General features: G+C 44.8%; 1 protein-coding gene across 1 annotated transcript in view; it reads left to right on the top strand.

The window, feature by feature from the left end:
- Nucleotides 1-14,513, top strand: part of SYNPR (synaptoporin) — a 43,053-nt gene extending 28,540 nt beyond the window's left edge. Inside the window, exons 3-5 of the mRNA XM_009875439.1 lie at nucleotides 3,764-3,962; nucleotides 11,785-11,976; nucleotides 12,732-14,513. Coding sequence (XP_009873741.1) covers nucleotides 3,764-3,962; nucleotides 11,785-11,976; nucleotides 12,732-13,010 — 670 coding nt within the window. The 3' untranslated portion in view covers nucleotides 13,011-14,513. The remainder of the gene's footprint in view (nucleotides 1-3,763; nucleotides 3,963-11,784; nucleotides 11,977-12,731) is intronic.
- The last annotated feature ends 1,692 nt before the right edge of the window (nucleotides 14,514-16,205 follow it).

The following is a 16,205-nucleotide window of genomic DNA, read 5'->3' as shown; positions in this document are numbered from 1 at the left end:
TGCCTTTGGTGGACTCGCTTCAGATTCAAGTGAATTTGAGGGAATTCTGGCTTGGCAGCAGCGGCCGTTGTTAGCAAACAGACCCAGCAGGCGAAGGGAATGGTGTCGGTGGCGATGAGCAGCGAGGATGACCTTAGCGCTCTCCTGCTGGGTGTGGGGTGCAAGGTCACATTCCTGAGTCATCAGCTTTATTTCTGAATTAATAACAACACTTAGCACAATAGAAGGCAAAAAGCACTCTCCAGCTCATTTTTGGAGGGGGGGGAGGTTTGTCATTACATTTTTCCTAATTAGGTAAATTTATTACTTAAGTGTTCCTTATTTGCATTGTCCATGAATCAGTGAAAGTCACTTCTGCTAACGGAGCCCAACAGTATTGCTGGGTTGTTAACAAAGTGCAAAGGGCATGATTGCAAAGGGTCGCTCTCAGAGCTCCTGATTTTGTTTAGGATATGCAGAGGCAAAGGTGAAGCGTGGGGGTGGTGCTGGAGGTAGAAAAGCAGCAGAGGGGAGACATGGGCCAAGGATGACTTGAAGGCAATGGCAGGGTGTAAAGAACAAGAGATAAGAACGAGAGAGATGAAAGAAGTGTCAGAGGAAGTAAGAGGCAGAACAGGTAGAATTACATCAACAGTGGGAGGCAGAGGTAGAGGCAATTAATTTTCTGTTAGTCATCACCAAGCCATCCTGCCCCTAGAAAGGCTGACTCAGCAACACAGGTGGAAAAAACAGAGCTTTCTGTCTGAGATGCCGTTCCAGATCAAAGAGGTTTCGATTAAGAAAACTGGATTTTCTGAAACTGATTCTCCCCTGCTCTAAAGAAACTTTTCAGATGTATCTTGAGAAGTGAGCATCCACCCTAACCACCCCAGGGCTTGGCTCACTTCTGTTCCCTGCCACCATCTCCTCTGCCCAGGTCTGAGTCATGATCTATTTTGGGGTCCTTTGCACAACTGAGATTCAGTTGTTTGGGCAGAGGTGAGGCAGCTCTCAGAGGCACCAATTGCTGCACATCCTCTTAGAGGCTAGCAAAGTCTGAAAAGAAAAAACTGAATAAAAATAACCTGATGGAACGAGGCTTCTGTGATCTGGTATCCCTGACAGATGCTCGGCCACAAAAGAACTGATGGGAAGATACGAGTGAGACGTTAATATGTGATTTTTTTTTTTTCCGGCTTATCGTGATTCAGAACTAAGGTGCAGTCAGGGAAAAGGGAATAGAAAAGGAAAGTGGCCTCTATTACTTTACTGTGTTTCAGAAAGACTGATGGGTTGTTGGTGATTAGGCTGGATGAGGCTGTGGTGGTAGAGGCCAGTCAGAGGTGCAGGAGGTGGGAAGCAACTCCTGTCTAAATCTTGACAGAGACATTCCTGAAGTTATTTCATCTTTGGTATGCGCAGGAGTTCAACCTGCTGCTTGCAACACCATGCATTGCCCGGTGTGCTATTTTAGGACTCCAGGGGAGAAAAAAACCAACCACCCTAAAGATGTGGTTTACATGACAAAATAAATGCAGAATTGCCTTGTTTGTTTTCGTTGGTTTGGGTTTTTTTCCTCCCCAAAGCAGTCGGCAGCAAAGCCTGGCTTTCTTGGGAGGGGCCAGATCGTTCTCACTGTGCTTGGCTAGAAAAGCAGATACTGCATCCCACAGTGGGGCCCTTAAAAAAATCAGCTGTGGTACTTGGGTGTGGCCATTCAAATACAGCAAATATGGATAATTATTTAACTATTTAACCACAATTATTTAAATGCTATTTAAAAATTTGGGGGGGAGGGATAGGAGAAAATTAAATAAATAACACCCCAACCTTGCATGCCTCTGTGTCGAGTTGCAAAGTCTGGGCTGACAGGGAGCCCCTGACTGGAGGGGAGCACAGGGTGATCCCCAGCTCTGGCTCTGCACACCATCACGGGTGTCCTCCTTGCCCCATGGGCTGGTTGGGATGCGAAACCTGGCTTGAACCCAGGCTCAAGCCCAAAATAGACCTGAAGAGGACATGAGCACAGACTCTGGCTACAAAGCATTGTGTTCCCCCTGAGAAAGAGGGACAAATTTCTTCCTGATCCAAAACTCCACAGCGGCTCCCCCCTGTGTTCAGGGGGTTTTGAACCAAATTCCCGGTTTCTTTCCGTGTCAGTAGAGCACCCAGGCAGCTGAGCGTGAGGAAAGCAGAGAAAGTTTTTGCTTCAGACCATGCAAGTCATGCATTTTGAATCTTTCCATAATCCTGGTGATGGTTACAGCAAAACCACTTTCTCTCCAGGCTGAAAAATTGGCATGACAGGCACTAGGAAGTCTTCCTTCCCTCTTTTACCCCTCCTCTTTAGGAAAGAACAATAAGCCCTGACGAACAGCGTGTGTGCGCTGATGCCAGGAAGGTTTGAAACCGAGTCAGGAAACTGTCTGATCATGAGCGTTCGAGTCTCTCTCATGTGCTCACTTTTCATCAGACTTGCTGTGTTCGCGTGGGGGGGGCGGCTGAGCCGCTGCTCATCTCCGCAGTCTAGGCAGACGCGTTTCTTGTTTTCATCCCACCACTACTACAGGGACAGAAGCTCAGGGAAGAAAACGCCTGAAGCAAATAACCGGCGTTATGCATCAGCCACTGATGAAAAGGTTCTGCCTACATATTCGGGTACATTTAGTTTGGGCCAGGAAAAGCAAAAAGTCATGCAATCCTCCAAAGTCCATTAATCCGTCTCCTGTGATTTCTACTGCGGGTACTTTGTTTTGCTCTGGGGACCTAACTTTTTATTTAATGATATATTCGTGGCTGCTACTGCCGTTGGCTCACTGTTGCACACATTACTTGCCCTTGAGCAGAGGAATGTCTCCCAGAAGGCCTCATCCTTTCTCTGCACCAGATCGTAACTTCTTTAATAGCTCTGTTCACTTGCTGCTGCCTTCACCCCCTCCACTCTCCCCACACAGAGCAGAACAGCATGATCCCTCATCAGGCCCCATGTATCCCCCGATGCTAATCTGTAACAGGACCTGCCAAAGTACCCCTTCCAAGGATCCCCTTTCCCTTTCTGAATCAGAAATTAAAATTGTTGGAGCAAAGAAAAGTGTGGCAGGAACTTCCAGAGAGAAGCACAACTCTATTAGCTCAGTCGCTGATTGCAGATGCTGTGTGAGTACAAGGTTAGGGCTTTGATTGCTTAAACCAGGGCATGTGGACTGTTTCTTTGGCCCGAGTCGTGCATTTCTGCTGCAGCTTGGGTTTAAAAGCTTTTGATGCAGAGGCACTCTATGGCTCCCAGTGTCATGGGCTAACAGCCACAGGTAGCTGTGCAGCAAGCCATTTTGCATAAGGAAGTTGTTAGCTTCCAAACACAGATATCCTGTGGCCTTAAGATAGAGGGTAAGACCTGTTTTCTGCCACCTTGGTTGTAAGAATTTGAGAATCAAATTGTTTCTCATGTTATCCTTTTTCAGTTGTTGCCATGGCAAAACCCCAGAGAGGAGGGGAGGAGGGGCTTTGCCTAACCATTGGAACATCAACTTTTCTCTGAGACTGATTAAAAGATGTGTTCAGGTCCTCATTCTCGCCTAGATGCTCCCCTGGAAGGAACCTCACGTGTACGAGCAGCTCTGAAGAGCACAGCCCACAAGACTTACACAGGGCCAGTAATTCAAGCGGGAGATGAATGCGCATCAGGAATGAGATAGGGAGACAGAGCAAATGTATTTAAATCTTTACTCAGGTAACAATTTATTCTTTCTATACTTCACCTACTTTTCTTTGGGATGTTTTCCAGATTGCATCAAGTGAATTTCGATGCTCCCACTTGTGAAGGCAAGCGCCGAGAAAAGCTCTCCTTGATAGGGGACTTCTCTTCTTCAGCGGAATTCTTCGTCACCATTGCCGTCTTCGCCTTCCTCTACTCGCTGGCTGCCACTGTGGTTTACATCTTCTTCCAGAACAAGTACCGTGAAAACAACAGAGGGCCTCTAATTGTAAGTGTGCATTTGCAGCATTTTCAGACATAGGTCTTAATCTCTTGCTTTTTTGATGGTTGAAGCTGTGACGTGGTCTGGGAAATCCAAGTGGCCCGATGCCCAAAGCATCTCTGCGTTCACCTGTGTTTTTAATCTTAATGGTAATTTAAACTTTTAACGTCAAGGGTAACAGACAACATGCAGTTGGAGTTTAGCTCTAATCTTGTATGTACTTTGGGATTCCCTGCTTCTATCCCACTGCTTGCAGTGATGATGCTCAACCAAATAATGAGCATGTTGCAGGATTGGGGTCCAAGCCATCCATCTGTGACAGCAGAGCTTCACTGGTGAGGAAAAAAAAGGGAAGAGGAGGTCTTGGGCATCATCCTAGCAGATGAATGAACTGTGTCCCTGACCAAGGCTTAGCCAGGGAGATTGTTTTTTGCTACTTAGTCCCAAATTGTTTTGCTTTGGAGAATTATGTGGCTGGTTTTCCAGTATTACCATGAACTCCTGGTATGTTTGTGTCTCCGCATTGGTTTATGAGGCTACCCACCTTCCAGTTATCATTCAGTGTACACAGCAAGCTGTGGCCATTGTGCCTTTATTATTTTTTTTTACCCATTCCTGAAGGTTTTTGATAAAAACTAAGTGCATTCATTTTCCATTACCTGTCAGTGCATCACACCTGTGATACAGCCCTTGGTCTGGCGAGGCAGCTGCGAGCTGATCCATCGCTGTGCTGAAGTTGGGCCGGGTCTCTGCATCTGCAGGCTGTAGGGCTGCCTCACTCTCCCTTCTGCAAGCAACCTTCTCCTCCATGACTGCAAGGATGAGGTTTCACTAAGGTAGAAGAAATATTTCTCTGAGGTCCTTGTGAGTTTAGCGAGGACTGATACAAAGAGTTAGTTCTAGATTTCAGAAAAATGTGAAGTTTATGACTGACAGAAACCAGACATTTGGCTGAGAGTTGTGCCATAAGCGACTGAGAGCCACCAATAAAGAGCATCAGAAAAATATAACAGAAAGGAAAATAAATCACCAGAGCAGAAAAGCTTTACCTGTTAAAGAAAATAGCTGCTGTAACAGTAAGCAAAAAATTAAACTCTAGGAGGATAAACTTAATGTCATGGGGTTTTGTGGTAAAGATTTTCCCACTGCAGCGAGATGTGAGTTGGTTTTTTTTTTTGGTTTGCATAATTCAAAACTGATGAATTGTTACAGAAGGAAAAATTCTCATTCCACATCAAAGCAAGTCCTCTTCATGTGGAGGTGTTTGGGGCCTTTCCTCCCTCCCTGCAAAATGGTGAAGGAAGGAGGGAAAGTCTTCACAGAAGAGAGGTAGAACAGGCAAGATAAAGGGGTCTCTGCTGAAATAGTAAATAAATAAAGTGCCTTGCTTCTGCTTGATTCAATTGATATCAAGTAATATCTCATTTCAAAGTGTCTCATTAAAGAATTGGTTTCCATTTTCATTTTCTTATGGGAAATAATTCTTTCTTCTGACCAACCACGTTATCCTGTGTAGCAATAGGAAAAGGAAAAAAAAAAATACTAATATGTCAGATTATGCTGTGGCCATTTGCCATTGTCCAGGACTTTCCTGATAAGCTTCTGCAGCTGTGTTTGTCACAGGGTGCACAGTGCATCCTCTATAGCATCAACAAGGCATTGTTTTAATTTGTTCTATGTAATGGATTGTAACTGAATCCACAGGTTTAAATTTAACTGGTGGCTGTTAGCAAAGCCTCTGTTTGCAATTTCCCAGTCTTTGAACCAAGCCTCATTTGTTGAGGAAAAAAAAAAGACTCTTCTGAGTTTATCCTGCAGCAAAAGCAGCTCCTCAGTGAGTGGTGCTGGGAAGCAGCTGCGGGGTTATGCTCAGTTTCTACCTGCCAGGAGGGGAATCCCATCTGCCCTAGCCACATGCTACAGCAATTCCTTTCCACTGCCAGCTCTGTGTTGGGTATTTTTAGAAAACAAGACCCTTTTTCACCTGGACCACGTCCTTGCTGGTCGCCCTGGAGGCCGCCTAGTGCCATGATGGCAGCACCACAGCCTGACTGGGATAGAGGGTGAGTCTGACTGTGCAATGGAGATGTAAGGAAAACGCAGAGCCCCAGGCAGAGGAAAAGTGAGCAGCTGTAGCCAGAAGGAATTTAAGGGTCAAGGGAAACTTGAGTAAAACCAGCTTCCCACGGCTGCAGGGCTCACCTAAGGGATGTAACATGTTGTGCAAGGGAGGCAGGCGTTGCATCCTCCAGCTCCAGGCAGATGCTGCACTGAACTGACGTAACCCAGCAAGATCACACATAGATCAGATCGGATGTGTGAGTATGTCTCATCCCTGAGATCGTTCCTCCCAGGGAAAGTGCTGCAGAAATTTGAGGTGCGTTGTGCACGCCCAAGTCCAACCAGCAATCCCCAGCACGCGTGAGTGCAGGAGGCAGAGCTGCCCTCGCTCCTTCTGTATCACTAGGTGGGATCCAGGTGTCGGGCACTGTTTACCTCTTAGTGAAGAGTTAGAAGAGGATAGTTTCATCTGTCCTTGCTTCTGCTGCAGTGCCTGATCGCAACTTCATATATCCCATTTTAAGCCTTGTACTTCCTTTCGGCTTGATATTTGCTCAGTCTGGGATGACATCTGCCTTTAAGTGGCACCCTCTCAGAGCTGGCTGCCTTTCCTCCTGACAAATTTGCAGGATTTGAAAAATGAGCATGACAGCAGAAGTGGAGAGAGGGGAAAAAAAAAACAACCAACTTTCACTTGAAATTTTAAAGTGTTTTTTTAAAAAATTCTTGCACAGGCAGTCAGAGCACTATCAGTGCATTACCAGCTTGCTGGATGCAGAATATATGATTACAAAGAATTTATTGACCACTAAATCACAAGAAACCTGCAAAGAATGTTTCAGTCACAAATGTTTCAAGTATCACAAATGTTTCAAGTATACCTCGTTTATACAGATAGAGGGGAAACCCAACTGCATGCGCTGAGATCTCAGCAAAGCATTACTTTTAACTGTGGAAAAATATTTTAATGTTCGGTGTGAAGTGAGACAGGATGGCAAGGAAATATTTCCAGCAGAAGCCGTTAACTCCTTCCACAGCTGGTTGGTTAGCACTGGCGTGTTTTATTCGCTGTGCAGTGAACCAAGTCTGTTGCTAATGTTGCCTGTCAGGTTTGGGGATAAAAATCTTCCTTTTGCGCGCACCCGTCGCTTGCCTGCTGGCTCCTGGGGGGTTCATTCTAGATGGGCAAACCTGAGAAAGAGGACCTTGGATTCCCAATTCCTAAAGGAGCAGGGAGCAGTTTACCAGGGATTTAATACCTAATAGATAAGTGCAACCTGTCTCTGAGCTGTGCAAGCCCCTGCTGTGATTTTGATGTTGTTGCACGCTCCCGCCCGAGGCACGTGTGGAGCTGGGGGCTCAGTGCAGCAGTTACAGCGAGGGCAGGACAGTTTATCAAATGACTCATTAGTGCTCAAGAGCCAGAAACAGTTTTAAAGAAATCAATTACTTTTAATTACTACTTACTTTTTCCATAGTTTCTATACCCTTATATACTCCATTGAAAACCCACAGTCTGTCTCTGTATGCCTTCAGTTTGGTCTTTGGGAAGGCTGTGAAAACCACATGCATTTGTGTATAAATGTAAATCATTTTATTCCAGTCAATTAATATAAAAGCATAAATATTATTTAGCCAAGAAAAGTCACTGATGTAGCCCTGAGAAGAGGGTTTTCGTTTTTATGGAGATTACTCAGTTATCTCATTCTTATAGTGCGTGAAGATGCTTATATTTAAGAAGATGAGATCTTGCCTTTGCATCTGGAATCCTGTGAATAATCACATTAAGCAGAAAGGCATTTGGTTTTTTACATATATTGTGGACCAAGTGAGTTAAGTAGATGCCTAGTTTGCTCTTTGGAGATGTCTTTGATTAAACATGTTTTATTTCCTCCCCTTTGTCCTGCTTTCTAGAAAGTAGATAGGAAGAGAGTAAAGGGCCACCTATAGAAACAAAGACTGAATCCTTTGCAGTTAAAAGTGAAATTATTAGCAACATGAATAATTCTTTGCATCTCAAAGAGCTGTCATGTTCTTTTTGAAACACAAGTGACAGTGACCTTGCTGTACACGCTGGTGCCTCCCAAAGGGCTCTGCACGTCCCTGCCAGCAGCAAGCTCGCGTGGCCGTACACCATTGCAAGAAGCATGTCGTTCTTTCAAAGCTTCCTTCCTTTCGGCAGGAGATCTGTGGTGGGTCCTTGTTCAAACCAAAAAAGAGCTAAAATGCCACTGTAGGAAGGCGTTTGCTGCCTGCAGCAACCTGCTGTTGGCTGCTTTCCCGGGCTGGGGCTATGGCTCTTGCTGGGGTGGTTCTTGAAATTTTGAGGTCGGTTGTGACTGTGAGAGCAAATCCTCTGAGCGGCTTGGTAAAGAAACCTCCGTCAGCTCCTGTGTGGCTGTCCATGAGGCCTGCTGGCAGTGCTGCCGGGCTGGACAGGCTCTGGCCGGGAGGGTTTGTAGACTTCAGCATTTGAGAAGTTGCTCCCTTGTAAGCTGCGAAGGTACAAGGGAGCTTTGTCAAATTTGAAGGTTTTGTAGCGTGAATGTTAGCAGATGGAAACACAGAGGGGCACTAAAAGCCAGTTATGGGGTCAGCAGCTGCAGTTCAGCAAGAGAGGAGGGATACCAGGTGCCCTCCAGCCAGGCCAGAGCTGAGGTTTGAATATTTTCAGACATAACAGCCCAGGGTCGTTACAGCAAGCTTGGACCACGTTGGCTATCAGGGAGAGCAGGGCTCCGAGTGCACACGGGGACGCATGAGGGATGGGGCTCTGGGGGCTGCTGAAGCCATCGACCGGCTCGGAGCAGATGAAATGCATCCCCTGGCCGGGCAAACAGGCAGCTCCTGCAGATGCTTTTGGCTGGGCGAGAGTGTGACGGCTGCTGGGGCATCTGAAACTGCCCTTGGGAGACTTGAGCAACTGTAGGTGACTGCCCGCTCAGAAGGTGGGCATTTCGCAAAAGCCAGTAGCTTGATAGCAAGGAGAAATGTTCCAGCTACCGTGGAAAGAAAAGGCTCTCACAGTTCTATTCTAAAACATATAACATACAAAATTGTTCCAAGTAGGCATTTTTGGCAGACTCAGCAAGGCAAGTTTCAACTTGAAAAAGACAGCAAGAATTTATTTTTTTTTTCGGTTACACATGCTTCAGTCTCTTAAAAACTCCCTCCTTGGATGTTCAGCATATCTTAAATCTTGTTTTCTGCTTTCTCCTACACATTCCTATTTTGCCTTCTTCCCAAAGGCACCTGTAGGCAGACCAAAGTATCTCAGCTGAGCTCTGACAAAGAAACTTTGCAATTAGGAGTATAGTGTAATCATACAACGATACACACTGAAGAGATCTGTAGACACCATTTCAAGAGAGCAACTACAAAAATTACTTTGTTCCAAAGGAAAAAAAATACACACCCATGCTATGGGGATATTAAACATTGAAATGCAAGATTTGTTTTAGTATGCAGACACTCTGGCTTTAATTACCAAGGAGAAATTCCCCAGATAGACATTAAGCCACAGAACAGCTTAGCTTGAAATTCACTTTTATTTTCAGCATGTCATTATCTTGTAACTCTGTTCCACCCAGAGCTGTGAAAATGTTCAGCCAGAAATCCAAACCCACTTGAAAACAAGAGAGGTTCAAGTTCCAGCCAAAGCTGAAGGTTAGTGAAGATTTGAAATAAATAGGAAGACACAGGTTTGCTCTATTCATACGTTTCGCTCCTTGCCCAGCACAGAGGAGATGGAACAAATCCTCCAAGATCCTGAGTGTGGCCACGTAGCCTTGGTGAGAGCACCTGCTGAAGGAATCCTGCTGTTTCATTAGCCTTTCTGTCCTATCTTCTTGACAAGCTGTTGGCCAGCAGGCAGACAAGCTGTGTGGTTTCTTCTCAGAGTCCTGCTGTGCGTTTCTTGAACCCAGCGACATTTCACAGTTATGGAGAGTTTCTGTGTAAAAGTATTCCCCAAAACTCTGGTGTGTCCCTGTCTGCTGTGCCAGTCAGCATCTATACAGGGACTTGGCATCCAGGCAGTTAACAGGTTCTGCATCATAAAGATGATAAGAGCAAATAAGAGCACATCCCATCATAATCTACAGCTCAGATAATATCTGGTGTTTTTAGGAAATAATTGCAATTGGACTGTCACTTCTAGGAAACACTTCTTATTCAGTTACTGCGTAGACATCTAGGATACAATAATTTCTTTTCCTGGAAACCTCACTGAGAAGAAAAATTATTCTGGGCTATGTGCCTCTGCCTACCCGGTGTCTCTTTGGGTGTTAAGATAGTTGTCAGCTCCTGGGCTTCACGCTCTTCACGAGAGCCCATTTGGGCAGCGTGAAGGGAGGTCAGGGGAACTCGAGGCTCGGTGGCAGAGCCAGGCCTGCAGAAAACAAATTGTGGCACTGTTTAAAGAGAAGGATGTATCCTTTGGGAAAGCATCCAAGCACAGTTAATTTAATCCCATCTGCGTGAGCAGAGAAATCCTTTGTTCGTGGCTCGCCTGTGCGGCTGGGTTATTGACTGGTGCCTCTTCCGTCGTGACGGAGGCTGACGTCCTCCATCCCTGCGGTGCCGCTGAGAGCTCCCTCCCCAAATATCAGGTGTGCCTCTAGAAGATAAGAGTGATGTTTCCCAGGGATTGCTTCTTTGGATAGCAGCCCGGAGCACCGTGTTCCTAATGGCTGTTTTCTCTTCCTTCCACGTACACCTTTACTTTGTAAGGGGGAAGGGGAGGCAGCCCCCATGGGAGGTGGGATATCGAGACGCAGCGATGCAGTTAGTGGTATGTTAGACTTTGGCACCTCTACCATCTGTTGTGGGCTGACAGATGGAATGAAATATGACAGCAGAAAGGCTCTTCTGTTTTAGCAAGACACAAGAAAGCTTGAAAAATCACACCTCCTCCCTCCTTTCCCCCCAAACCCACACAACAACAGTGTCACTTGGCCACTTGTTCTGGCTAAGACAAGGAGAAGTTTATGCCTGTGCGTGCTCCTGAGAGTCTTTCGAGGGAAAAGCGAGCAGAGTGGTTCAGAACAGAGGTCCTTGGAAGCGCTGGATCCCGGAGGGACCGACACCCCTTCTCCCCTCTTTTCATGTGGATGGGAATGAGGAGCAAACGCTTTGCTGGGACGGAGAGGAGCTGAGGAGGCTCTGTGCTTGGCAAGGCTTGCTGTTTATTTGTTCACTCGTGATAATTAGTGGCTGCACGGTTCGTGAAACGGGGACATTTGGCCTTACCTGTAGCTGGTGAGAAAAATCCGCATCTGGTAGCTGAGGATTAGCCAGTTTCAGGTTCTCCCTGAGGTGCTGCCGCAGATGGAAATGCTTCCTACCAGAAGCCCACCCCAGTTTTGATTGTAGGAGCACCCAGGGTGAGAACCAGCCTCCAGGAGGGCCCAGCTCGTTTCCAGACCTCTGTATTTTTTAACTGAGCCCACTTCATCAGCCAGATGCTGTCAACATCCACGTTTCCAAAGCAGTTGAGCATCATGCATACTGGCCACAGGCTTGTGAGAGTCTGGCCTCAGGTTGGAGATGGAAATAGCAGCCAAAGGGCTCAGCCCCATGAGGCACGTGAAATGCTTCTGAAAGGTGGCTCTGCAATCACAGCCTTCCATGAAATAACAAGCTCTTGGTTTTTCCTCTCCTCTGATACAAACTTTCAGTTTTCTGGTGATTTTTAATAAATTAATATTTTTTTTTGTCTTCCCAATGGACACACCAGTATAATGCTTCTAACTAATTTGTCTTTTAGGATTTCATTGTGACAGTGGTCTTCTCGTTCTTGTGGCTAGTGAGCTCATCTGCTTGGGCTAAAGGACTGTCCGATGTAAAGATTGCGACTGACCCCGACGAAGTCCTGTTGCTGATGTCTGCCTGCAAACAGCAGTCCAACAAATGCTTGCCCGTTCGCAGCCCTGTTATGTCAAGCCTCAACACTTCGGTTGTAAGTGACCTTGGTTACTACTTTTCACCCTTACCTTGCAGACTTTTATTGTCTCTTTTACCCATGTGTTGACCTCAGTCAGCTGGTGTGAACCACGTAGGTGAGACGGTTTAATTGGAAGTTCTTTGTGGGGATGAAGGCAGAGCCTGGCTCAGGACAGCTGTCTGCCGTGGAGCAGCAGCGGGACGAGCATGGTAGGTTGGGATGTGGCAAAAACAAAGTGTCTGCCCAGGTGCATCGAACATTGGTCTGGCTGCTTTTAACTCGCTCACTGCGATGCTTTTGAAATGGGGTCTGTGCACTCCTTTAGGAAGAGAAGGGTTTGTACCTTACAGATTCCTTTAAATAGCCTCAAAAACCCCCCCAACGCAAAGTTAGTCTTCAGAATGTTTAAAAGCAAACAAACTGAAAACATTCAGGCCAGCTTGACCCATTAATACCTCTCTTTTTAATTAAATTCTTTCAATTCTGTCTTTCCACAGTTTCTTTCAACTATGTTGTATTTTCAAAAAAAAAAAATATATTGGTCTAAAAATCACAACCTTTTTTTTATTTTGGTACACGAACAAAACAAAACCTTGTGTGCTACAGCCAAGAGAGGTGAATTTGGGAATTTGCTCCTAAGCTGAGAAAATTTTCCAGCAGGTTTTGTAAGAAGGGTGGACTGGGAGCAGCTTTGACATCTCCCAGCATCCTTAACATTAGGCTGGGCTGTGAGACCTCACCTGATGAGCTCCTCTTCTCCCCACCTCTAGGTCTTTGGCTACTTGAACTTTATCCTCTGGGCAGGCAACATTTGGTTTGTGTTTAAGGAGACGGGCTGGCATTCCTCGGGCCAGCGGCACGCTGCGGACACCATGGAGAAGCAGTCCAGCAGCTACAACCAAGGTGGCTACTTTGGTGGCTACAACCAAGACACCTATGGGCCGGCTGGTGGCTACAACCAGCCAGGCTCCTATGGCCAGGTGGGTGAATACGGCCAGTCCCAGAGCTACGGCCAGAGCGGGCCAACGTCCTTCGCTAATCAAATTTAGGGTTCACGCAGGCACGAGGTCTTGCATCCCTCGCGTGTAGAGAGTTTAACAGATCTCGAGTTTCAGTGGTGCCAGATTTTTAGGGGTTTTTACGTAAATCAGTACTACAACGCGGTGTTTGGTGTCGGTTGAAGATCTAAGTGTGCCTCCTGAGGCAGATAGAAGGTGGCCGGTGGGCTGGAGTTGGCCTTTTTTCCCCTGACTAGCCAGATACAGGGGCCGTGCTTATCGCAGGTGGCGACCTGGAGTCGTTGTTGTAGTCTGTACTGTAGAGATAACTTTATGGTAGTTTTGTATGTGTTAAGATGGTAGAAGCATTTTGTAGCCTCAAGTCTGTAGTACTTAATATGCATAATATAACTGAATTTCCTTCTGCATTTTGGTGAAAAACAAAAGTGGTTTACTATTATTTCTACAGATTATTCTGTATATCCATGCATGTAACATTGCACCTAAATTTTCAAAACTGCCTGTCTGTGACTCTTCAGAGCATTTGTTTCGGTTTTACTCTTCTGTTTCACAAGATTTTACTACTATTTCAGTTAACCAAGTCATCCGTAACTTAGTGCATGGATAAGCAGTTTCATACTACCAAATGTCTGAACTGTGTAAATGGAACTTCTTAACTTCTGCCACTACATTTTGTTAAATGTATGTTTAAAAGAAGTATGCATCTTTTATATATTTTGCGGAGTTGAATATATGGCTTACCCAAGTTCTGAATGCATTGTAACTAAAATGTTTCTCCTTGAAATGGCATTCAGTAGTATATATGGTACCTGACCAATGTTTATTCCATTTAACTCAGCTAAGTATTCATTCTATAAATCACTATTTCTATGGATGTTTTGTGAATCTTTTAACGTGAACTGTGGAGAATAAGGACCAAGTAACTGTGTTATATGTTTACAAAGTTATTTATTTAACTAAGGTAACAGAGGTGCAGATATCAGTACACGAAACCTTGTGAAAATGCTCTATTGCTTAATAGAGAAAGACGTGAAAACCGCATATATTGTTGTGACCTTACAAAGCATAAATATTCCTTTTTACCCTCTTATAATAAGAAAACTTTTCTGTCCGTGCTGTTTGAAGATTGTTAGATAGCCCTCTGTTCTGTCGCTGCTCTGAGCGCTAGCTTGGTGCTACTGGAGAATGTAACTGGATTGACCAAATAACCCAGGCTCAGAGGAACTCGCCCTGAAATAGCCAGAGCCACATTTGTAGCCCGTTCCGATTTCTCCCTGGGAAATTCAGCCCTTCCTCTCATATGGGATGCATTGACACAAACTGAAGCACACTGTATAACCAAGACTGATCATCTGCATTTCTACATCAAAGTGTATCAGTATATAATCTTATTGTATGAGCTGTAATGTTGAAAGCATCTTAGCTTAAAACAGCTTAGTCTCTTCTATGATTGTTGTAACCAATTTATGGCTACTCGGTGGATGAATCTATATTGTGATATCTATTTGACCCTAATAAAGTTATTGCATACAATGCATGTTTTCAGAGTATGTTAATATTAAAATGTCGCTGCAACGTAAGTAAGATAACAATCGGATGACTATTAAATAACTATTCCTGTGCTTGACCTTATTGGTCATGTTCTCATTGTTTTCCAACAATTTTATGGGGATTGTTTTACTGTACAGTGGAGTACAACACTTCTACAGACACTTGTCGTTAAAGGTCAGTATCACAGGTTTTAAGAAAAATAATTAAAACTGTGCAATTTAATAACAGCCTGCCTCTATACCTCTCTTTCCACCTGTCTGAAGGATTATCCCAGTTCTCTGGATTGCTGGAAAGCCACATCTGAGCTGTAGACAGGACAGCCCAGAATACCGAAATGTCCTGGTATTCCAAATGGCAGCAAAATACAATTTTCTGTGTCAATGAAAAAATATATTTTCGCTGTTGGTTCTTTTGTTCGTTGTCGTTTGTTTGAGTTTTTTTTAAGGTTGGAAAAAGTTAGATAAAGGCAAGCCAGGAGAAAGTGAAATCTGTGTGGCAAGGGATGAGGATGAGATATATTGGGATGTATGCTCTTCATGCCCCCTCCCACATAGTCCTACTTCTTTTTTTCTTTCTTTTTTTTTTTGTTTCTTTTTTGAAAAAAAAATCTACTTAGTTGGTCAGGAGTAACTCAAGTTGGTTTATCTAAGCCGCTCCATTAGAAATAGAGATTTTATCTGTCAGCTAGCTTTCTCTTCGTGAACTTTTCCACCCAGGTCAACAGGGTCTCCTTTCCAAACTTTTCTCCCCAATGCTGGGGTTAGAAACTTGAGTTTTGCTTAGGTTTATTCCTGCATTTCTGACAAGCTGAAGTTCTTGTCTAATCATGTGAGCACTGGAACTGCAGGTTTCAAACGCATGGCAGTTGATAGCCCTGGAGAAAGGGCGGTTCTTGATGCAAGATTTGGGACAGAATTAAGATTATGACTTACTGTGGGTATTATTCACGTAATCCCAAATCTAAGATTTTCTCATAAAGGACAGAGCTGGTGGAAGAGTTGACAAAAGTAGTTCAAGAGGCACATGTTTTCATTAAAGACTTGCCCTTTGGTTTACCCAGGTCTGCACGAGTACATTAGCTACTTTCTGCCATGCAGAACAGCTGAGCTGGTTGTTATCCTCTGGGGCCAATAGTTTTCACTGCGAATTAGGAGGAAGGAAACATCTCTTCATCTATAGTTTCTCAAATTAATATGGTATGGCAGCAGAAAAAGGGAAAATGGAAATGATGCATGTTCTTGTCTGTTATATAAGAAAATGTATCTGAACTTTTCCTCCTTATTCCTCTGTATTCAAGTCTTACTGTATTTTTTTACAATCACTTTGAAATTTGTTTGCAACAGCAAGACTGACTGTATAACAAAGTGTTGAGCAGCAAGGCTGTGTTTGATGTTGCCTGGGTTTAGGACAAATAGCCAGGTACACTCAAGCATATTCTGCGGAACTGCTGCTGGAAGACCGATTTCTCTCCTACTTCATCATTAGTTAGTATCTCTGCCAGTTAGTGAAAAAACCAGGTCAGCCAGGGAAAAAAATATGATCCTTGATCTTCTGTGCTGTCCCTCCTGTTTTTCCATGTGCTCTCCTGCTCCAGGTTAGGGTTTCTCCATTGCTTTTGGCTGGGGAAGGGATGCTCTTTGCAAAGCTACAGCATCACACCCTCCCTGGGGAGGT

This window comes from Apaloderma vittatum, unplaced genomic scaffold (assembly GCF_000703405.1).
Source record: "Apaloderma vittatum isolate BGI_N311 unplaced genomic scaffold, ASM70340v1 scaffold3138, whole genome shotgun sequence".
Taxonomy (NCBI): domain Eukaryota; kingdom Metazoa; phylum Chordata; class Aves; order Trogoniformes; family Trogonidae; genus Apaloderma; species Apaloderma vittatum.
Note: the sequence above shows the minus strand (reverse complement) of the source record. Positions and strands in the feature narration are given on the sequence as shown.